Source organism: Apiotrichum porosum (assembly GCF_003942205.1).
Source record: "Apiotrichum porosum strain DSM 27194 chromosome Unknown scaffold_8, whole genome shotgun sequence".
In the NCBI taxonomy this organism is placed as follows: domain Eukaryota; kingdom Fungi; phylum Basidiomycota; class Tremellomycetes; order Trichosporonales; family Trichosporonaceae; genus Apiotrichum; species Apiotrichum porosum.
Window position 1 is genome coordinate 545,283 of NW_021167115.1, and position 18,519 is coordinate 563,801.

The window sequence follows — 18,519 nt, forward strand, 5'->3', positions numbered from 1 at the left end:
TGTGCACAGTTTGTTGAAATCGGGCGATAATCTACGTATCTGATACGGAGTCGGCCGATTGTTGGGCGGCTCTTTCTCGTGGCGGTTTTCGCGCGCGCAACGGGTCTCACGATCTCACTGCCGCCCATCGCGGTACGGCAGCACCCGGGCCGCAGAAAGGTATGGCGGCAACGGGGATAGGGCTCTGCTCTCGCTCTCCCTGATTCCTGTCTTGCAGCTCGCAGACGATGCGTCTCTGACCTTCTGCTGACGAGGGCCCCCTTATTCCAGTGCGGATAGAGAGGGGGACTGGAGAAAACCTTACCCATCGGCCGAGCCCTTGAGGCGTTTCTGAGGTCTTCTTCTCCTGCTGCTCACTTTATCGGCACCGCGAGTCCTCCTCCTTCCTGCTTGACCTTGGCAGGATGCCACGCACCGCACGTGGGGCACAGACCACAGGCCGCACCGATAAGTCGCAGTACCTCGGCATCGTGAGGCCAAGGGGAAGCCCACGTGGATAGGCGCCGACAGCGCCTGAGCTCATAAAAAAGTCTGCGCGCTGGCTGCAAGGACATTGAGCTTTGTTGTCCAACAGAGACCCTAGTCGGCCGAGGTCCGGCGGCAAACCCTTGAGAATCACGGTCAACCCATCATGTCGCCGCCCAACTTTGGCCTGGGACTTTAAAAGAACAACAATGATAACCGGGGGACGGGCTCTCCACGCTGCCACCCAAAACTACTCTCACACAATCTCGCTGCCATGAAGGTGGACCAGGGTATCAACCTCGCCGAGACGGCAGCCGCGACGGCACCTGATTCCAACTCGGTGTTCGAAACCAAGGAGCCGAGCATCACTGTCCCCTACGAGGGGGAGAAGGATCAAGATGGTGTGCGCCAGGCCGACGCGATGACTCAGACGTGGTCAAAGGGCTCGCTCCGGACCATCTTCGTCTTGTAAGCCCCAGAGACGTGGTCGCTGCACACTTGTACTGACGCGCTTCTCCAGCTTCTGGCTCACCTATGCCGTCAATGCGTTCCAGTCGTCCATCACCGGCAATCTGTCGGCTTACATCACCTCGGGCTTTGCAGAGCACTCGCTCATTCCCGTCATCTCCGTCGTCTCCAACATCATGAGCGCCGTGGCGTACATGGTTCTGGCTAAAGTGCTCAACCTCTGGGACCGTAGCTACGGCTACCTCGCCATGTCCTTCCTGGCCACTCTCGGTCTCATCCTCAGCGCTGCTTGCACCAACATTTACACTTACTGTGCCGCCCAGGTGAGTTTTGCGAACGCTCTTCCGCGCAACGTAACTGACAGCCCAGGTCTTCTATGCCGTCGGCTTCATCGGTATCATCTTTGCGGTCGACGTTCTCACTGCCGACACGTCGCAGCTCAAGAACCGTGGCCTGGCATACGCCTTCACCGCCTCGCCATACATCATCACCGCGTACGGTGGCCCCCCTCTCTCGGAGAAGTTCTACGACACCAACTGGCGCTGGGGCTATGGTGCTTTTGCCATCATCCTGCCGTTTGTGTCCCTGCCTATGTTCTTCTTCCTTCAGCACCAGAAGCGCCGTGCTGAGAAGCTCGGGGTTGGAATCAAGCCCAAGTCTGGCAGGACGTTCATGCAGTCCACTGTCCACTACCTGGTCGAGTTTGATGGTGAGTGCCCGGCTTGTCGCGTGATGAGAGCAAGTGCTGACGTTTGCAGTCCTCGGCGTGTTCCTCGTCTCGGCTGGTCTGTCCCTCTTCTTGCTTCCCTTCTCCCTGGCCGCGTCTGCTGCCGACGAGTGGCGCTCCGCCCACATCATTGCCATGCTCGTCGTTGGCGTGGTGTGCTTGATCGCCTTTGTCATTGTCGAGGGCTACGTCGCCAAGACCCCCTTCGTCCCCTTCCACCTCCTCACCGACCGCACCGTCATTGGCGCGTGCCTCCTCGACTTTACCTGGCAGATCGCCTACTACTGCTGGGCGAGCTACTTTACGTCGTACCTCCAGGTCGTGTACCACCTCTCCATCTCTACGTCGGGCTACATTACCTCGATCTATGACATTCTCGCGTCCCTCCTGATGTTCCCCGTGGGCTACCTCATCCGCCGCACCGGCTACTTCAAGTGGGTCGTCATCATCGGTGTGCCACTGTACACCCTTGGTGCGGGTCTCATGATCTACTTCCGCAAGCCTGGCCACTCGATCGGCTGGATCGTCTTCACCCAGGTCCTCATCGCCATCGGTGGCTCGTGCTTTACCCTCGTGGAGCAGGTGGCCGTTCTCGCTGCGGGCTCGCACAACGACGCCGCGGCCATGCTCGCCCTCCTCGGCATGTTTGGCTACTTTGGCGGCGCGGTCGGCAACTCGGTCTCGGGCGCCATCTGGACCAACACGCTCCCAGAGTACCTCCAAAAGTACCTCCCCGAGGACACCGTCGCCGACTGGGAGACCATCTACGACTCGCTCGACGTCCAGCTCAGCTACCCCGTCGGCGACCCCACGCGCACTGCCATCGAGCTGGCGTACGCCGAGGCCCAGAGCCGCATGCTCATCGCCGGCACGGCCATCATGGCGCTGGCGTTCATCTCTGTGGTTCTCATCAAGAACATCAAGGTGTCCGAGATCGAGCAGGTCAGGGGTGTGCTCTTCTGATCTGGTCTGGTCTCGGAGCGCGTGTTTGCAGGCATAGATACATATAGGGTTCATTTTAATGCAGTCGTTCTACCAATCCCTGTGGGTTGCTCACCGTCTGGCCGTGGCGCCAGATATTGTCCGTTGCGGGTGAAGAAAGAAAAGAAACAGCGACTCCACTCGGTGTATGCGAGAGTGTCTAGCTGGCGGTCCACGTCTGCTGCCAGCTGCCGCTGAAGCATGTCCAGTACTGCATGACTGTGCCGCTGTTGGTCGACCCATCAGTGTCGTCAAGGCAAAAGTTTTTGCCCTGGAGGGTGAGCTTGTTGTTGCTGCGGATCCACGACTGGTTGGGGTGGCCCGCGTAGCAAGTATAGATCTTGGCCCGGGCACCGTCATACACTCCGTCTCCCGTGTCGAGGCAGTAGTTGGTGCCGGCGACCTTGACGGAGGTGAGCCCGTCCGAGAAGTCCCACTTCTGCCCGGCCTGGCCGTTACAGTCGTTGAGCTCGACGGGCGTGTCGTTGCCGAGAACGCCGCCCTTGACGGTGAGACACTTGCCCGTGTTGCCGTTGGGGTGGAGAGAGACACCCGAGCTGGAAGGAGGAGTAGTGGTCACTACGGGGTCTGAAGTGCCAGTGGGGGTAGGGACATCATCCGTGACGGTGTTTGTGGGAGCCGTAGGCACCGTCGTCGTAGGGTCGGTCGGGTTGGAGCTGTCGGCCTTGATAACCTCGGCAGCGCGCTCGGCAAGACCGTAGAGAACGCTCATGAGGTGGGAAGACACCTGGAAGGGGAGGTTGGAACCGTCAACCACACGGAGGCCGTCGACGCCGTACTGTAATGTCAGTTGCGTCATTCCATTCACGCAGCGGTAAAACTCACGACACGGTGGTTCGAGTCGACACAGCCACCCAGCTCCTTGCTCATCATAGGAACGGTGCCGATGGGGTGCCAGTTGGAGCGGTAGTCGCTCTTGGCCCAGTCGGACCACGTGCTCAGGTCGTCATTGGCGTTGGGGGGACCAGAGTTCTGCCCCCGGATCTGGGTGTTGAGAGGGGAGCCCGAGGTCAGGCGGTGTGTAAACCAAACAGTGGCACCGGTCGCAAGCGTGTCAAACTCGTTGGTGAAGAAACGAGGGTCAATCTTAAAGTTGTCGTCGCCGTACGCGTTGCTGTCCGAGATCTGGACCGAACCGCGTCCGAAGGGAAGAAGGAACCACGAGTCAAAGCCGATAGAGTCCGAGCCGCTGTAGTCGTAGTTCTCGGACACGCTGGCACCCTTGTTCAGGATCCAGTCGCGCTGCAGTTCAAGAACAGTGCGCAGGCCATCCGCAGACGAGGCAGCGCCATTGTCGATGGCGTCCTGGACGTACTGGTCAATGTTGTTTTGCAGCATGTTGGTGGCGGTGGCGACATTGTCGCCCTGGAAGATGTCCTCGAAGCGCGGGAAGAGGACACTCTGTCCACCAGCCTGGGCTCCCGTGATTCTGAACGACGTGGTAGAAGTGGTCTGGTCGATGAGGTTCTGGCCGACGGGGAGATCGACGCGGAGATCGACATTGGCAGCGGCAAGGACAGCCTTGGGGCCAATACCCGAGTGCTGGAGGAGAACGGGCGTCCTGATCGCACCAGTGGCGACAATCACCTCGCGGCTAGCAGAGACCGTGTAGGTGTCTGAACCGCCGACACTCTGGAACTCGACACCGGTGGCACGGGGTGTCGAGCCGGCGGCGCCCGAGGCGAGGTTGACCTTGCCGACCTTGCTCTTGACCAGGATGGTGAGGTTGGGAAGGTTCTTTTCGTAGAGGAATGCCCGGTAGGCGTCGCTACGGATATCCCTGCCGCCACTGGCGTACTTGGTGTGGGCCATGGGCGAGATACCGGCGGGGTTACCGCAACTCAGGTCGGAGGGGTACGGCATACCAAAGTTGCGTGTCGTCGCGTTCAAGTTGTGCTCGAGGTCGGTCGGGACGAGGCTTTCGTACACCACGGCGACGGGGCCATTGTAGCCGTGGCAAGGCTGGCTGTATGTGAATCCTGCGTCGACCTGCTGAGACGAAGGGGGAGTGAAAGTCTCAACTCCCAGCATGTATGGCTCAAGCGTCGCCCAGTTGAGGCCTTGGTTGCCAACCGACTCCAAGGCGTCCAGCTGGAAGTCGTGGGGCTTGCTCCAGGCCATGCCGTTAATGAGCGTGGAGCCGCCGAGACCTTTACCAGCACGAATGGACTTTTGGCCGCCCACCGACTGCTCCACCGTCTTGTACGCCCAGTCGAGTTCAGGCTGGTCAAAGGCTTTCTGGTAGTTTGCGGCGTCTTGGCTCAGTCAGCTTCAACCCTCGAACTGCTGCGGATCGGGACATTCAAATCTCACCGGTGATGATATCGTTGTTCTCCTGGCTCTCGCCAACTTCGATGAGCAACACCTTGCTGTCTTCACTCAGGCGGCTCGCCAGGACGACACCTCCAAGACCGCCACCGGCGATTACATAGTCAAACGTCTGGCCGTTGAGGGAGGAAGCGTCGCTGACGGTCTTGGTGGTCGCCTGGCGCCTATACCTGCCAGCGGGTGCGCCGAGGGCGAGCGGGACAGTCACGAGTGTGAGTAGACCGACCAGCATGGTTGAGAGTGAGTAAACGGATAAGAACCGTGGTGAGTGTGTTGGGGGCGAATGTTTATATACATGTTGCGAAATGGCGGTGCAACGCTTGGACCCTTTGGACGTGTGGAGCAGACGATGTATTGCTCACCTTGCTCGCGTCCGGCGAGAAGCTAAACAAGAAATGATGATCACGGCCGGCAAAGTCGGCGTGTTTCACCGCGGACCTGCCATGCGGACGTAGGGCAAGATGGCGATGCTTCGCGGTGTCTGCAACTTCTGGGAACGGCAGGGAGACTGCAGATGGGGAGCAGCAATGGGTAACAGGCGGTCAAGGCACTGGGCCATGCCACCAACACACTCGAAGTCCCCCCCAAGTGCACCACGGCGAAGATCACAGAATCACCATGTGAATATGTGAAAGCGGTGCCAGTGGTGTCCCTGCGATGGCGATGAGCCAGGGAGCCAACACTGATGACGATGACCTCTGTCAATGGATCAATGCCAAGCGATCCGCATTGCAGGAACTAGGAATGGGATACGGCATCCGTGGGCTGCACAGGCTACATACTGGCCACTGGACCCAGGGCAGGCGCAACTGGTGGGCACCACACGGTTCAGAAACGAGGGTGCGGGACAAGAAAACAAGGTTAGGGAGTCTGTAAAGTCGTCGCAGACTATCGATTAGAGCTCGAGACATGTCTTGGTCCCAAATACCAACTACTGCACTCTGTTTCACTTGCTCTTCACGTTGACGACCCTCAATCGCAGATCCCATGGGACATTTTGTCTCCAGGGATGCCGTCGGACAGTATGGATCCAACGGAAAGTTGGAATCGCCTGCCACGGCCAGCTTCATCGTGGGTCGTTGCTCCCCCGTCACAGCCCGCAGCCTTGAAACCCGGGTGCCGTGGATGAGCTATTGGACACACCCGGTGAGCCCGCACGCTGTGCTGCATGAAGATCCAGAAACGCGTTTAACAAACAAACATAGCCCCGCAGCATTATTACCCCGTGCATACATAAGCCTATGGTTCTCCTACAGCTTGGCCTGGACCTTCTTCGCCTGTGCTGCACGCGTCGCCGAAGCAGGGGTCATAGTCGTGTGCAGACCGGCAGCAATGTTCTTGCCCGTCTCTGCGTTGGCAATCTGCGTCCTTCAGCCCTGGTCGTTACTATCCTCTCAACCGCGTCGACGCGTTGGCGCGTCCATAACGGAACAGGCTGATGTTTCTCGCAACTCACTACACACCGCGCTGTCCCCAGTGCACCACCCATGCGCTCGATGCTGGCGGTGATAAGCAGTCGCGTGCCTCTGGAGAGGGTCAGCGACAGAAAGGCGAGCAGCTCATCGACAGTCCTCCTTCCCGAGCAAGACAGCTTGCACTCGGTCGGGTAACCGCAATCTATGCCTGCCCACTCACACTGGCGCTGGGTCGTAGTAGGTCATATCAATGGCAATGCTGGGCCCGCCCAAACCCCAAGTGTCGGTGCGCATGCGTGACAGGGTCGTGCCGGTGATCCTAACCGCGAGCAGTCAGCATTGCTCATCTCCAAACACCAAAACACTCACATGTCAACGATCCAGCATGCCGCAGCGCCGTGCATGCCGCCTCGGCCGTTGATCCACTCTGGTCAATGGTCAGTCACCTGCTTGTCACCACCCCCACCACCCCCACACTCGACAGGGAGAACGCAGCTTCCCCCAGCGCCATCCTCCACCTTTCCCCACACGCCCCCAAGATCATTCAACGCACCCGGCTGAACAATGGCTTCGTACACTGCTGTCCATCCCTCAGCATCGCGGCCACCGCGCTGGTTGAGAGGAGGCATGGGCATGGCCGATACGGCGCGGAAGTGCGGCGCAAACTGTGCCCCGACGAACGGCATGCGAGCCAGGTGCCGCTGGACGCGTGCCGTGTCGGCCTCCGTGGCAGGGACCATGGTCTTGCTCATCGCACTATAGGGGGGTGCAGGGATAGGGGGAGTGTAAGGGTGTGTGAGTGCAAGTGCAAGGGCAAGGGCAAAGGCAAGTGGCTGTTGGGATGTTGTCGACGCGAGCTCAGATATCGCGGATAGGCCGGGTGGATGCTGGACCGGTTACGAGCCTCCGTGGTGCCGACGTTGTTGATGCGGCCATCGCCGAAACCCGACAGAAACCACGATCCGCCATGCCCAGCACACACTCAAAGTGATGCAAGTGATGGGTGCTTGTACACTCTGCATTCCATGAGGCCATGGGGAGAAACCCGACTTGAAAAGTGGTTCGCGGGTGAGTACAGGCCAAATGTTTTGTTGTTGCTTCAAATCAGATGACGCATTCTAATAGGTCATTACGCGGGGCCATCAAATGCATCACGTGACTGACACGTCTGAAGCGGAGATAGACTGGCCTCCGTCGGAACAGCCGAAAATGGCAATTTTTGTTTGTGGCTAACTGATCTACTGACCGCGCCCTTTTTCCAACATTGGTGCTTGTCCTTTACCCCGCACAAGAGACGCTCGTCTCGGCGCGCCATCGGTTCTACTGCCTGGTATTGACTGCGCGGTCGTCTACTCGCACCGGGGGCCCCTGCAGAACCCGGAACTAGCCGGGGAAGTGGCCGCGGAGGAGCACAAAGAAGCACAAGGGGGCACTGGGAACACGCCAACAACGATCCAGCGGTCGCCGTCCACTGGCCGTTGCTATTGGAGAGAGACGCCATTGGTCACCGGTGACCTAAAAATGGCATCCAGTCACCGGCGACCATGTGCTCAAGTCGCCGTGTGCCGGACGGCGAGCCGGAGCCCGGTCGCTAAGCCGGGGACAAGGGGCGAGCGGCGTCGACCTCTCGGGTAATCTTGGCAGACGACCTGAGAGTCACATGGGTACCCTCCACCCTGTGCACGAGGTGCTTGCCGTCAACGGTGATTCCGAGGCACCGGTGACCTGGCCTCCACGCTTAGATGTTTTTGCGTTAGTCGAATTTGACCGTTCAACGGTGCCCCGGGCGGGGTGTGCTTGGGTGCATAACGACATATAAGGTCGGATGGGGTCTGCCCCACACCTCCTCTCATCCCCCACCCCCTCACTCCCCGTTCGCCCCCACCCCCTCACAACCCGCCCCCCGTTCACCCTTTCACTTGGCGGTGTCGAACGAACGCGCCCGGAACATCAAAAACAATGTCGAAAATCGCCCATGCAGAGGATACTGCCTTGGGAATGGAGGAGAAGCGCGAGCAACTCGCCGGCCCATCTGGCGTCTCTGGCCTTCTCAAGAGCCCCCGTCTCTTGACCATCTGTCTGGTTACCGCTCTGGGCGGCATGAACTACGGCTACGAGCAAGGCGCGTACGGCCAGTGCATGGTCATGCCCTCCTTCAAGAGTGTTCCAGAATTTGACCGGATTATCAACGACTCGGGCTTCAAAGGATGGACTGTTGCGTGAGTTGGGTCGTCGGCAGGTGGCCTGCCGACTCTCCTATGTGGCACATGCGTTAGGTTTCTAACACACCTCTCAGTATTCTCGGTCTCGGCGGTTGGGTCGGTGCCCTCATTAACGGTTACTGCTGTGACCGCTTCTCCAGGCGATGGTCGATTATGGGTGGTGCTGTGGTGTGCATGCTTGGTGCTGCCCTCACCGCTGGTGCTCGCGACCCCGACTACTTCTTCGCTGGACGCTTCTTCATCGGTCTCGCTGTTGGATCCTTGAGCACGGCTGTGCCCACCTACAACTCGGAGATCAGCCCTGCCGAAGTTCGAGGCGCCATGGTTGGCACCTGGCAGCTCAGTGTCACCCTCGGCATCATGGTGAGCTACTGGATTGGCTTCGGCACGAACTATATCTCGGACACAAGCTCTATCTCGTGGCGTTTGCCTCTGGCTATCCAAGCCATTTGGGCCCTCGGTCTCTTCGTTGGATGCTTCTTCATTCCCTACAGCCCCCGTTGGCTCCTCAGCAAGGGCCGCGACGAGGAGGCTCTCAACGTCCTGGCCTATGTCCGTAACAAGAGCGTCGACGACGAGGCCATTCGCATCGAGTTCCTCGAGATCAAGGCCGACGCCGTCTTTGACAGGGAGGTTGCCGAGCAGCGCTACCCCCAGTACATGGACAGGCCCCTCGCCCTCCAGTTTGCCCAGGTCAAGTCGCTCTTCACCACTTGGCCCATGTTCAAGCGCACCGCCATTGCCTGCCTCATGATGTTCTTCCAGCAGGTAAGTCGTACAGCACAGGATCACGATTTTGAGCGGCGCTAACCCATCCTTCAGATGTCCGGTATCGACGCCATTGTGTTTTACGCCCCCACCATTTTTGCTTCCCTGGGCCTCGGCGACACTTCGGTTTCGCTCCTCGCCTCGGGTGTTGTGGGCATTGCCATGTTCCTCGCGACCTTCCCCTCGCTCTTCATCATCGACAGCCTCGGTCGTCGTCCCCTCATCATCATTGGCGGTCTCGGCATGGCGCTCTGTCTCATCATTGTGGCCGCCCTCACCGGCACCTTCCAGGGCAGCTGGCCCGCAGGACCCGCTTGGGCATCTGCCGCTTTCATCTGGTTCTACATCTTCAACTTTGGTTATTCTTGGGGGTGAGTCTGTTTGCTGGCCCTTTGTGCATCACCATTGCTAACGTTTGTCCACAGCCCCGTCTCATGGGTCGTTATCAGCGAGGTTATGCCTCTCTCGGTCCGCGCTCCCGGTACCGCCCTTGCCGCTTCGACCAACTGGATGACCAACTTCTGCGTCTCGCTCATGGTCCCTCCCATGCTTGAGAAGATCACCTACGGCACCTGTAAGTCTACAAGCATGAGAACTGCAAAAAGTCATTCAGTCACTGACCACCCCGCGCAGACATCTTCTTCCTCGCCTTCATGCTCATGGGTGTTGCCTACGCCGTCTGGCTTCTCCCGGAGACCCGCAATGTCTCGCTCGAGGCCATGGACAAGGTCTTCAAGTCGAGCGACGCCACCCACGACGCCGCGATGATGAGCCGCATCGTCCAGCGCCTCGAGGCCGAGTACTACGGCGACGCCACCGCGGCGAGCGAGACCGACTCCAAGTCGGAACCCCAGATGCTCGAGGGAAGGGCTTAAGCCTGTGTGTTTGTGAGAAGTAATATTGGATATAGTAGCCACTGTGTACTTGTGTTTATTGCGGAGGTAGTGGAATGCAGATTATGGAACCAACAGACTCTGGACGGCGTCCATGTTGGCAGAGCGCCTACTCGGGGTGGCGCCCACAGATAGTGAACACGGCCAATTCCATGAGCAGGGTGGCTTAAGCCAGTCCTTGGCATTTCGGTCAATTGATCGTTTTTCCATGTCCGCTTTTCATTCTCGAATGGAAAGACCATAACTGTGTTCATCTAAACATTACACTATACGCGGTAATCACTATATCTACGTGGACCAGGGTTACAAGGGGTAGCGGTATCCGAGGTTCTGGCGGTCCGTGAGGTCGAGGAAGGTGGGGTCGAGCTCGTCTCCGTTGGCGTCAAAGTACTTTTCAGCCGGCTGGCCACCGTTCTGGAGACGGTCACGGCGGCGGTTCTCCTTGCGCAAGAAGAGACCAATGGTGATGAACATCAACGGGCAGATGATGTAGGCGGCGAGAATAACACCCCAGGGAATGTAGTAGCGGGGCGAGTACTGCGCCTTCCACATCTGGGGGGCAAGCAGGTTGCCAAGACAGTAGCCGATGAGGAGCATGGCGTTACCGGTGGTCTTCTTGGTGTGGCCGGCGCTGGTGGTGGTGCACCATGCGAGGGCGATGACAAACGAGGGACCGATACCCAGCTGGCCGAGGTACATGGCGGTCAAGAGTCCGCCCTTGTTGGACCAGGGGAGAGTGATAATCATAATCGCCGAGATGATGCTGGGAATGTAGTACACAGCAGCCACGTAAGAGCGGCTGTTGGGGTACCTCTTGAGCAGCCCGGTGGCGGTCAGGATTGCAAAGATCTCAATCGCACCCAAAACCATACCCAGCAGGGCGGTCTGCGAGGTGCTAAAGCCAAAGCTGTCTGAATCGGTCAGACCTTTTTGCAAAGTGATTCACTCACTGATGATCAAGGCATTCTGGTTGGAGAGCGAGTTGGGGAGCTGAGTGAAGGATCCAAGGAAGAAGAACTGGAGTCAGCCCTGGTCGCGACGGATAACTCACGGCCCAGCACTTCCAGTCAGTGAGCGCCTCGAGGAACTGGTCCTTCTTCCAGTGCTTGTTCTCGATACCGGACGACTGGTGGGCAAGGCGCTGGATAGCAATGACGCGCTCCTCCTTGGTAAGGAAGTAGGCGGTCATGGGGCTGTCGGGGATGAAGAACCAGAACAGGGCGCCGGTGATAAGAGTCAGACCTCCGCAGATGATCATGAAGAGCCTCCACGGCGCAAAGACCTTGGCGTCCATCTGGAAAGTGGCCCAAGACAGGAAACCGCCAAAGATGATGGCCGAGCCGTTCATAAGGAACCTGCCTGTCAGCTCGTCTGATGGCTCAGCTCACTCACCAGTAGCCAACGCGGCGAGCGGTCTCGTCATGGGTGTAGAACATGCTGGTGACGATGAGGAAGCCAGCAGCTGCCAGTCAGTCACGATCCTGAATTAGTCGGCACTCACTAATTGATCCCTCGCAAGCGCCCAGGAAGAAGCGACAAACGAAAAGTCCGCTAAAGTTGTGACAGGCCGCCTGGCACATGAGAACGACACCCCAGACCAACTACAGGGTCAGCTTAAATCGTCCATTGAGGTGCTTACAATGTTGCCAGCCATCCACTTGGCGGGCGGGAAGCGCTGAAGGGCGAGGTTTTGCGGCCACTCAAAGATCAGGTACGACAAATAGCTGGCCGTCAGTTTCAGTCCTCCAAAAGCACACCCACAAGATGGTTCCAAGCCAGTTGTACTCGCTGCTTGACAGGTGGTTGTCCGTCTTGATTCCAAGGATGGACGAAGATCCCAGTGTGTTCTTGTCGAGGAATTGGATAAAATACATGAGCATTCTTGAAAAGTCAGTGGCATTTTCCACAGGGTTGGTTCGCGCGTTGCGTACAGGATTGGCATGACGTGCAAGTCAATCTTGCGGCGGACGCGTTTGATGTCTTCTTCCGAGATATCCTGGGGGTTCATGCCCGCGACAAAGGCGGCAGCATCGTCGGCCTGGCCGATGTCGACTGTGTGGACGTCGCGGCTGGTGACGGTGACGCCTTCTTCCTTGGTCTTGAGGTCAGACATTGTGTGTAGTGTGGGTTGTGATGGGGAAGATCGGCTTCTCTCCCCACACTCCACCCTAAATACGAACTTTTACTATCGACCCCACTCCACAGCACCGGTAAAATCCGCGCTTCCACGCATGATAGGAGATCACGGTCCATCGCAGAACGGGTAATGTTGGCGAATGATCTCCATAAAAGAGTCCGGGGTTCAGGATAACCGACGTCGACTTAGGTTTCTACCCAGATAAAGGGACTCGGGCTCTATCACAGCATTCTCCGTCAGCCTATCGGGTCACAGCTGTCAGGCCGTCCCCCGACCGCGGACCTGGCGACCAACGGCGGGCTGCATGCACAATCTCCTCGGCGTTCTACGGCTGGGTAACTGCGGTGGATGTGCGTCAAGCTCGAGGGCCGCGGAACGGTGCATCGGCCAATGGTGGCACCAGTTCATACCGGGAATGCGGGCCGGTTGCCGACTTGGCGATCGAGCCACCACTTTGCAAGACGGAATGCACATGGGGATTTCTTGCCTTGAGCATGGCAAACGCTTTCGTGGGGACGTCGGATGTGATCTTGGTATCGGTAAGCGAGACAGCACGAGATAAGAGAGCCAGAAGCGAGGCTCTGACGCGTTAGCGTTTTTGTTCAGAGCCACCGTGCACTTCCTCATCGGTATTCATTTGAAACATGGTTTTTTTGTTGGCAACCAGAGACATGCAAAGGTGGGCAAGTGGCCAAGTGGCAAGTAAACGACTGTGCCAGTACAATACGGCCGTCCAACTCGTCGCGCTGCGCTCGCTACAACACGCCCCGGCGTGCACCAAAGGCCACCGTGCGCCCCATGCGTATGTGACATCATGCCATCACAGCCATGTGCAGGCACGCAGGTCGGCCCATGCGTGCGCACCGGCCCAGTCGACCATGTCTTCTCGATGCCTTCTCGTTCTGTTTGATCTCTTCTTACCTCCCAATCGCTACTCTTCCACCTGCATAAGTCGGTCAAGAGCTGATACAATCCGAACTACACACACCAAGGTGCTCGCTGTCCACAAGGACCGAGTCGTCCGGATCCACACTTGAACATTTCATCGTGCTCTCGTTCTGACTGCTCCCCCAGCTCGACACCGCAGCGGGACGATAACAATACCGGCACGCAGCCAAAGGACGCTCTTGGCTTGATCTTAGGGAATCTGTTTTGCTTGCTCAACAAATACAACAACGAGCCGGCCGGAGCCCAGTCGCGGGAATCGCCCAAACCTATACGCGTTCACTATTTGATGACTGGTATGGCGAGCTCTCCCAGTACGACCTCGAGGCATTCACCCCCTTCTTCCACCAGCCATCGTCCTCCACAGACGGGCTAGGACTCTGAAAGGCTGGCCAGACGCTACTCCGCATCAGCGCGGATCTCAAAATGGCACCGCACTTCACTTCAATGGCAGAGTGCCTGCACGAGGTTCCGAGAAGGACTGGACGGCTTCCCGGCAACACGATCTCTATCGCGTACAAGGTGCCCAATGCCAAGACGTCGGATGGCGAAGACGTCGAAATCAGCCGTGCTGGACGGATGATAACTGGACCAACCTTGTCCCTCCTCTGACTACTACTTGTCGCAAAGGAAGCCGAAGCGCTACCCGCTGAAACCTCCACCCCCGAGCTTCCGGACCCCGAGCGGTTTGCGGGCACGCAACCGACCGTGTCCTTCAACTTGGCCAAGCTGGCGGCCCGTCTTCCTCGGCTGTGGTGTTCGGGATCACCCTGCGTTTTTGGCCCTCAGTAGAGGTGCGCCAGGACCGCGCGACGTAACCATGACGCTCCAGAACGACGGGTCATATGTGGAGTCAGATTAAGGCGAAGCGTGAGCGCGAAGCCAGCGTGGGCGATTTATTGTGACTGAGCATACTATCGGTCGCTTTGTGCTAAGTCATCAGGTGTCGACGTCCAGACCATCAACCGCCAGCTCACACATGCCCGGGCCTGTGATGCGTCCTGGTGTGCGTGCATGCGTGCACCAACGGCCACGCGGGTCACTGACAGTTGAGACCTGTCAGCCACGACGAATTCTGCTCCCGGGATTTCGGTCCTTTTCTTTTCGATCTGGAGAAACCTTTTGATGGTTGGGCACAACACTCAAGACTGCAGTCAAGCTAGTCATGATCGTCATGACAGTTGGTTCACGTGGTTGATCAGCTGTACGATGCCGTCACAAAAACGCAACATTCTGCCGGACTGGGTGTGGTCTTTGGAGCGGACCAACGGCCTAGCGACTGCGCCGAAACCATTAAGGGTCTCCCCCACTCTGCAGGACGGACAGTGAGTGGTGGCCTGCGTGGCCAAGCCCACCCCGCTAGTGCCCGCTCGACACCTCCGCTTCTAGGGATTCCACGAGCGGACAGTGCTGAGCCGACTGGGAGGCTGCTGATGATGGTTGTGCCACTCCGATCGTGTCCGCGGCTTTCTTTCCCGGCCAAACAAAGACGGCAATGAGGCCGAACGTGGCCGGGGATGGGTTCTCCGCCAGTGGGGAGCGCAAGAGACCGTGCGACCCATTTGGTTTGTTGCACCTTGGCCCTCCGCTGGGCTGCTGATGTACTGCTGAATGGTAGAGTAGTGCGTGGCTATGGGCTCGTCGCTGCAAAGTTGGCTATTCGGGTGGCTCGTTTCGCGTGCCACGCTGAGCGGACCCGGGCCGCGGACCCACAAACTGCCGCCCCCTCGTGATCAGAACTGGATGTCAGATGTCAGATGTCCGTCGCGGCTCAGCCATTCAGGCCTGAGTACGCAACACAATAGACTCCGACGGTACAGTTTGTACGGCCAGATGCCCAGATGGCAGAGCCAGTGGTAACCGTTTTACCCGCGCTGTTGTGCCGAAGTGCCGGACAGTTACCAGATACAAGGCACTACCGTCCATTGCCGCCGGTTTGAATCATCGCCTGGAACAAATGCGGACTACAGCTCTCCGCCAATTCTAAACTCAACCAAAAGTCGTCTGACCCTCTCCACAACATGCCTACCTGACGACAGAGCCGTAGTCGGCGTCTTAACGCGAGCGGAATCACAAGTCCGCCCAGGAGGCAAAACGAGACGGCGTCTACTTGTATATAGGTCCCCGGGTCTACCCCAAGGCGCTCCACATCAACTCCTCCATCCCCCACACACCATGTCGTTGTCAGACGAAAAGACCTCCAGCAAGGGCGAGCACGAACACCAAGACTTCGAGTTTAACCGCCACGACGTGGCTGGTGTCGAATATGCTGGTATCCTCGGCATCTTCAAGAGCCCAAAGATGTAAGTCATGGCTGGTCGCGTGATTCGTGTCTCTTTCTGACCCTCCCAGTCTCGGAATCACCTCCCTGGCTACGCTCTGTGGATTCCTGTTCGGTTACGACCAAGGTGTTGTCGGCAATGTCCTTGTACTCCAGCGCTTCGGTGCCGACTTCCCACGAGTCTACATGGACGCCAGCATCAAGGGATGGTTCGTCTCCACCCTCCTCCTTGGCGCGTGGCTGGGCGCTCTCATTTCCGGTCCCATCTGCGACCGTATCGGCCGTAAGAGGGACATCCAGTACCAGACGATCCTCTTCGTCATTGGATCCGCACTGCAGACCGGCGCTGTGAGCGAGGCCTACTTGTTCGCTGGACGCTTCATCGCCGGCCTTTCCATCGGCTCTTTGACCCACATCGCCCCCATGTACATTGCCGAGCTGTCCCCGGCCAATTTGCGTGGCGCTCTGGTGGCCCTGCAGCAGTTGTCCATCACTCTTGGTGTAAGTCCAGTACCCGGAACCATAATGGAACGTCGCTGATCGGTCAGATTCTCTTTAGCTGTTAGTTTTGCCCATCACAGGTGCACAAACTGTGCTGACACAAGCAGATTGGATCGCTTACGGGACATCGCACATTGGTGGAATTCGTTGCGCTCCGGACGTTCCCTACACCGGTCCGATCTCCAACGGCGAGGCCACCTTTGACGCCTACAACGACGTTCCTGCTGGAGGATGCACCGGCCAGTCCGAGGCAGCGTGGCGCATTCCCGTTGGACTCCAGATTCTTCCCGGTATCATCCTCGGCCTCGGCATGTTCTTCATGCCCTACTCGCCCCGTTGGCTCGTCGAGGTCGGCCGCGATGAGGAGGCTCAGCAGACTCTCGCCTGGCTCCGTTCCAAGCCCGTCAACTCTCCTCTCGTCATCCATGAGTTCATCGAGATCAAGGCCGAGATTGTGACTGCTCGCGAGATCCGTGAGGCTCACGCCGTTGGCAAGAGTGGTTTCGCCAAGGTTCTCCAGCCTTACAAGGAGCTTTTTTCGTCCAAGTCAAACTTCCACCGACTCTTCATGGGATGTGTTGTCATGTTCTACCAACAGTTTATCGGGTAAGCTGGGCTACTGAGGTCTTCGAGCTCGAGAACTAACTCCAAAAGTTGTAACGCCATAATTTATTACGCACCCACCATCTTCGCTCAACTCGGAATGGACCCCAATACCACGTCGCTGTTGGCCACCGGAATCTACGGTGTCGTTAACACGTTGTCCACCTTGCCCGCCGTCTTCTTCCTTGACCGCATTGGCCGTCGCCCTCTTTTGATGATGGGAGCTGTCGGTTGCTGCTTCTCTCTCGTTGTCGTTGGCTCTCTCATCGCTGCCTTCGGCAAGGACTGGCCCAACCACAAGGCAGCCGGTAACGCGGCGATCGCGTTTGTCTTCGTTTACGACTTCTGGTTCTCCTTGAGCTGGGCTCCTATCGGGTACGTTCTTTTTCCGGCTTTACACGCAATAAGCAGAGCTGACGAAGGGAAGATGGGTCCTCCCCAGCGAGATCTTCAACTTGGCGACCAGGAGTACAGGTGTTTCGATCACTACCAGCACTACCTGGATGTCCAACTTCATCATTGGTGTCGTCAGTCCCCTCATGCTCGAGAACATTCCCAACGGAGGAACGTACTTCTTCTTTGCCGGCTTTGCCATTCTTGGTTTCTTCACTGTCTGTGAGTCGCAAAGAAAGAGGTTGGGCGCCATGCTTGCTCTCACCTCGACAGACGCTTGGAAGAGATCTTTGGCTGACCTGATACAGATTTCCTTCTGCCTGAGACCCGTCTCAAGACCCTCGAGGAGATGGACGAGGTCTTTGGCCAACAGACTTCGATCCAAGACAAGGAGGTAGCTGAGCGCGTCTGGAGGAACGTTTCACAGGCAGAGACGACCAAGCTGTCGTCCGCCCAAGTCGCCTGAGCTGGGACGGAAAGTTGTACGTGAAGGTCGAGGAGGGGAAGGAGTCTGAAGCCAGAGGTACTCTAGCTACCAAAAGTGTATGAATCGATTGAACCTGCGTCGCCTCACCTCACCGGTTGCACGCATCAGTGGGCTTCCGACCAGAACACGCTGTAACCAGCCACAAGCGTTGGCACAACAGGCGGTGCAGGACTTGGAGTTGTGCTCTCAGAGCCTCAAAGTTTCCTCGAGACCTACACAGCCCACAGCGGCTACACATTTGTTGCACAACGCGTGATCTGTGGCGTCCCGGTTACATCCATGGCTATCCCAACCAAACGACCGACGGCGAACACGGCTCTGAAGTTCGAGGTGCAGCCTTGTCGAAAGCAGGCTGGGCTTGCGACGACACGAGGATCCGGTCAGGCCGATCCTGGTCCGATCACGGCGTCCGGTCGGTTCACGGCCCAACATCCAATGCGGGGTTTCATTAAGCTGTGTCATGCGGCTCGCGTTCCGGATTCCAGCGGGGGCTCCTTTGCCTCCCCAACTGAGCCTTAGTAAACGCTCGACCGTCGCCAGTTCACCAGCGCGCCGACGGTACATGTTGCTCAATGGCGGTCTGCAGGGACAATGCCGTCATGCCGACCGATGCGACAAGCGCTCCACTCCGTTGTTGAGATAGATCGACGTTTCCAAACAACCCCACATCCCAGAATTGGCACTCAGCTAAGCCCAGTCCAGGTCCTCCACTTTGCGAGCAATGTGCCTTGGTACAGAGTGACCTAGCAAGCCTCCTTTGGAATTTGCCATGTCGCTTGAACGACGGAGGTGCTCCGAAAGGACGAGGGTGCAACTATTGAATGATGTGCAGTGGTGCCTGTAGGTGGTTGACATCATAGGGCACATGGGCGACCAAAACAAAA

At 58.0% G+C, this 18,519-nt stretch overlaps 6 protein-coding genes across 6 annotated transcripts; 3 read left to right on the forward strand and 3 right to left on the reverse strand.

Moving 5' to 3' along the window:
* Positions 1–739: 739 nt before the first annotated feature.
* EHS24_008978 (uncharacterized protein) lies at positions 740–2,623 on the forward strand (the record flags this gene model as incomplete). The annotated part of the gene is made up of 4 exons (XM_028624276.1): positions 740–933; positions 986–1,256; positions 1,303–1,642; positions 1,692–2,623. 4 exons carry the CDS (start codon positions 740–742, stop codon positions 2,621–2,623), a joined length of 1,737 nt encoding a protein of 578 aa, XP_028475348.1.
* A 178-nt stretch (positions 2,624–2,801) lies between these two features.
* EHS24_008979 (uncharacterized protein) lies at positions 2,802–5,222 on the reverse strand (the record flags this gene model as incomplete). The annotated part of the gene is made up of 3 exons (XM_028624277.1): positions 2,802–3,440; positions 3,488–4,917; positions 4,976–5,222. The coding sequence occupies 3 exons, from the start codon at positions 5,220–5,222 to the stop codon at positions 2,802–2,804; spliced, it is 2,316 nt and encodes a 771-aa protein (XP_028475349.1).
* Positions 5,223–6,240: 1,018 nt separating this feature from the next.
* EHS24_008980 (uncharacterized protein) lies at positions 6,241–7,157 on the reverse strand (the record flags this gene model as incomplete). Its single annotated transcript, XM_028624278.1, has 5 exons — positions 6,241–6,351; positions 6,447–6,564; positions 6,626–6,724; positions 6,775–6,832; positions 6,959–7,157. 5 exons carry the CDS (start codon positions 7,155–7,157, stop codon positions 6,241–6,243), a joined length of 585 nt encoding a protein of 194 aa, XP_028475350.1.
* A 1,207-nt stretch (positions 7,158–8,364) lies between these two features.
* EHS24_008981 (uncharacterized protein) lies at positions 8,365–10,270 on the forward strand (the record flags this gene model as incomplete). Its single annotated transcript, XM_028624279.1, has 5 exons — positions 8,365–8,624; positions 8,702–9,395; positions 9,450–9,766; positions 9,821–9,969; positions 10,029–10,270. 5 exons carry the CDS (start codon positions 8,365–8,367, stop codon positions 10,268–10,270), a joined length of 1,662 nt encoding a protein of 553 aa, XP_028475351.1.
* Positions 10,271–10,591: 321 nt separating this feature from the next.
* EHS24_008982 (uncharacterized protein) lies at positions 10,592–12,401 on the reverse strand (the record flags this gene model as incomplete). Its single annotated transcript, XM_028624280.1, has 8 exons — positions 10,592–11,199; positions 11,239–11,305; positions 11,340–11,643; positions 11,681–11,750; positions 11,790–11,889; positions 11,928–12,012; positions 12,050–12,169; positions 12,220–12,401. 8 exons carry the CDS (start codon positions 12,399–12,401, stop codon positions 10,592–10,594), a joined length of 1,536 nt encoding a protein of 511 aa, XP_028475352.1.
* A 3,144-nt stretch (positions 12,402–15,545) lies between these two features.
* On the forward strand, positions 15,546–17,614 carry EHS24_008983 (uncharacterized protein; the record flags this gene model as incomplete). The annotated part of the gene is made up of 7 exons (XM_028624281.1): positions 15,546–15,673; positions 15,723–16,152; positions 16,200–16,212; positions 16,260–16,758; positions 16,807–17,130; positions 17,183–17,370; positions 17,457–17,614. 7 exons carry the CDS (start codon positions 15,546–15,548, stop codon positions 17,612–17,614), a joined length of 1,740 nt encoding a protein of 579 aa, XP_028475353.1.
* Positions 17,615–18,519: the final 905 nt, after the last annotated feature.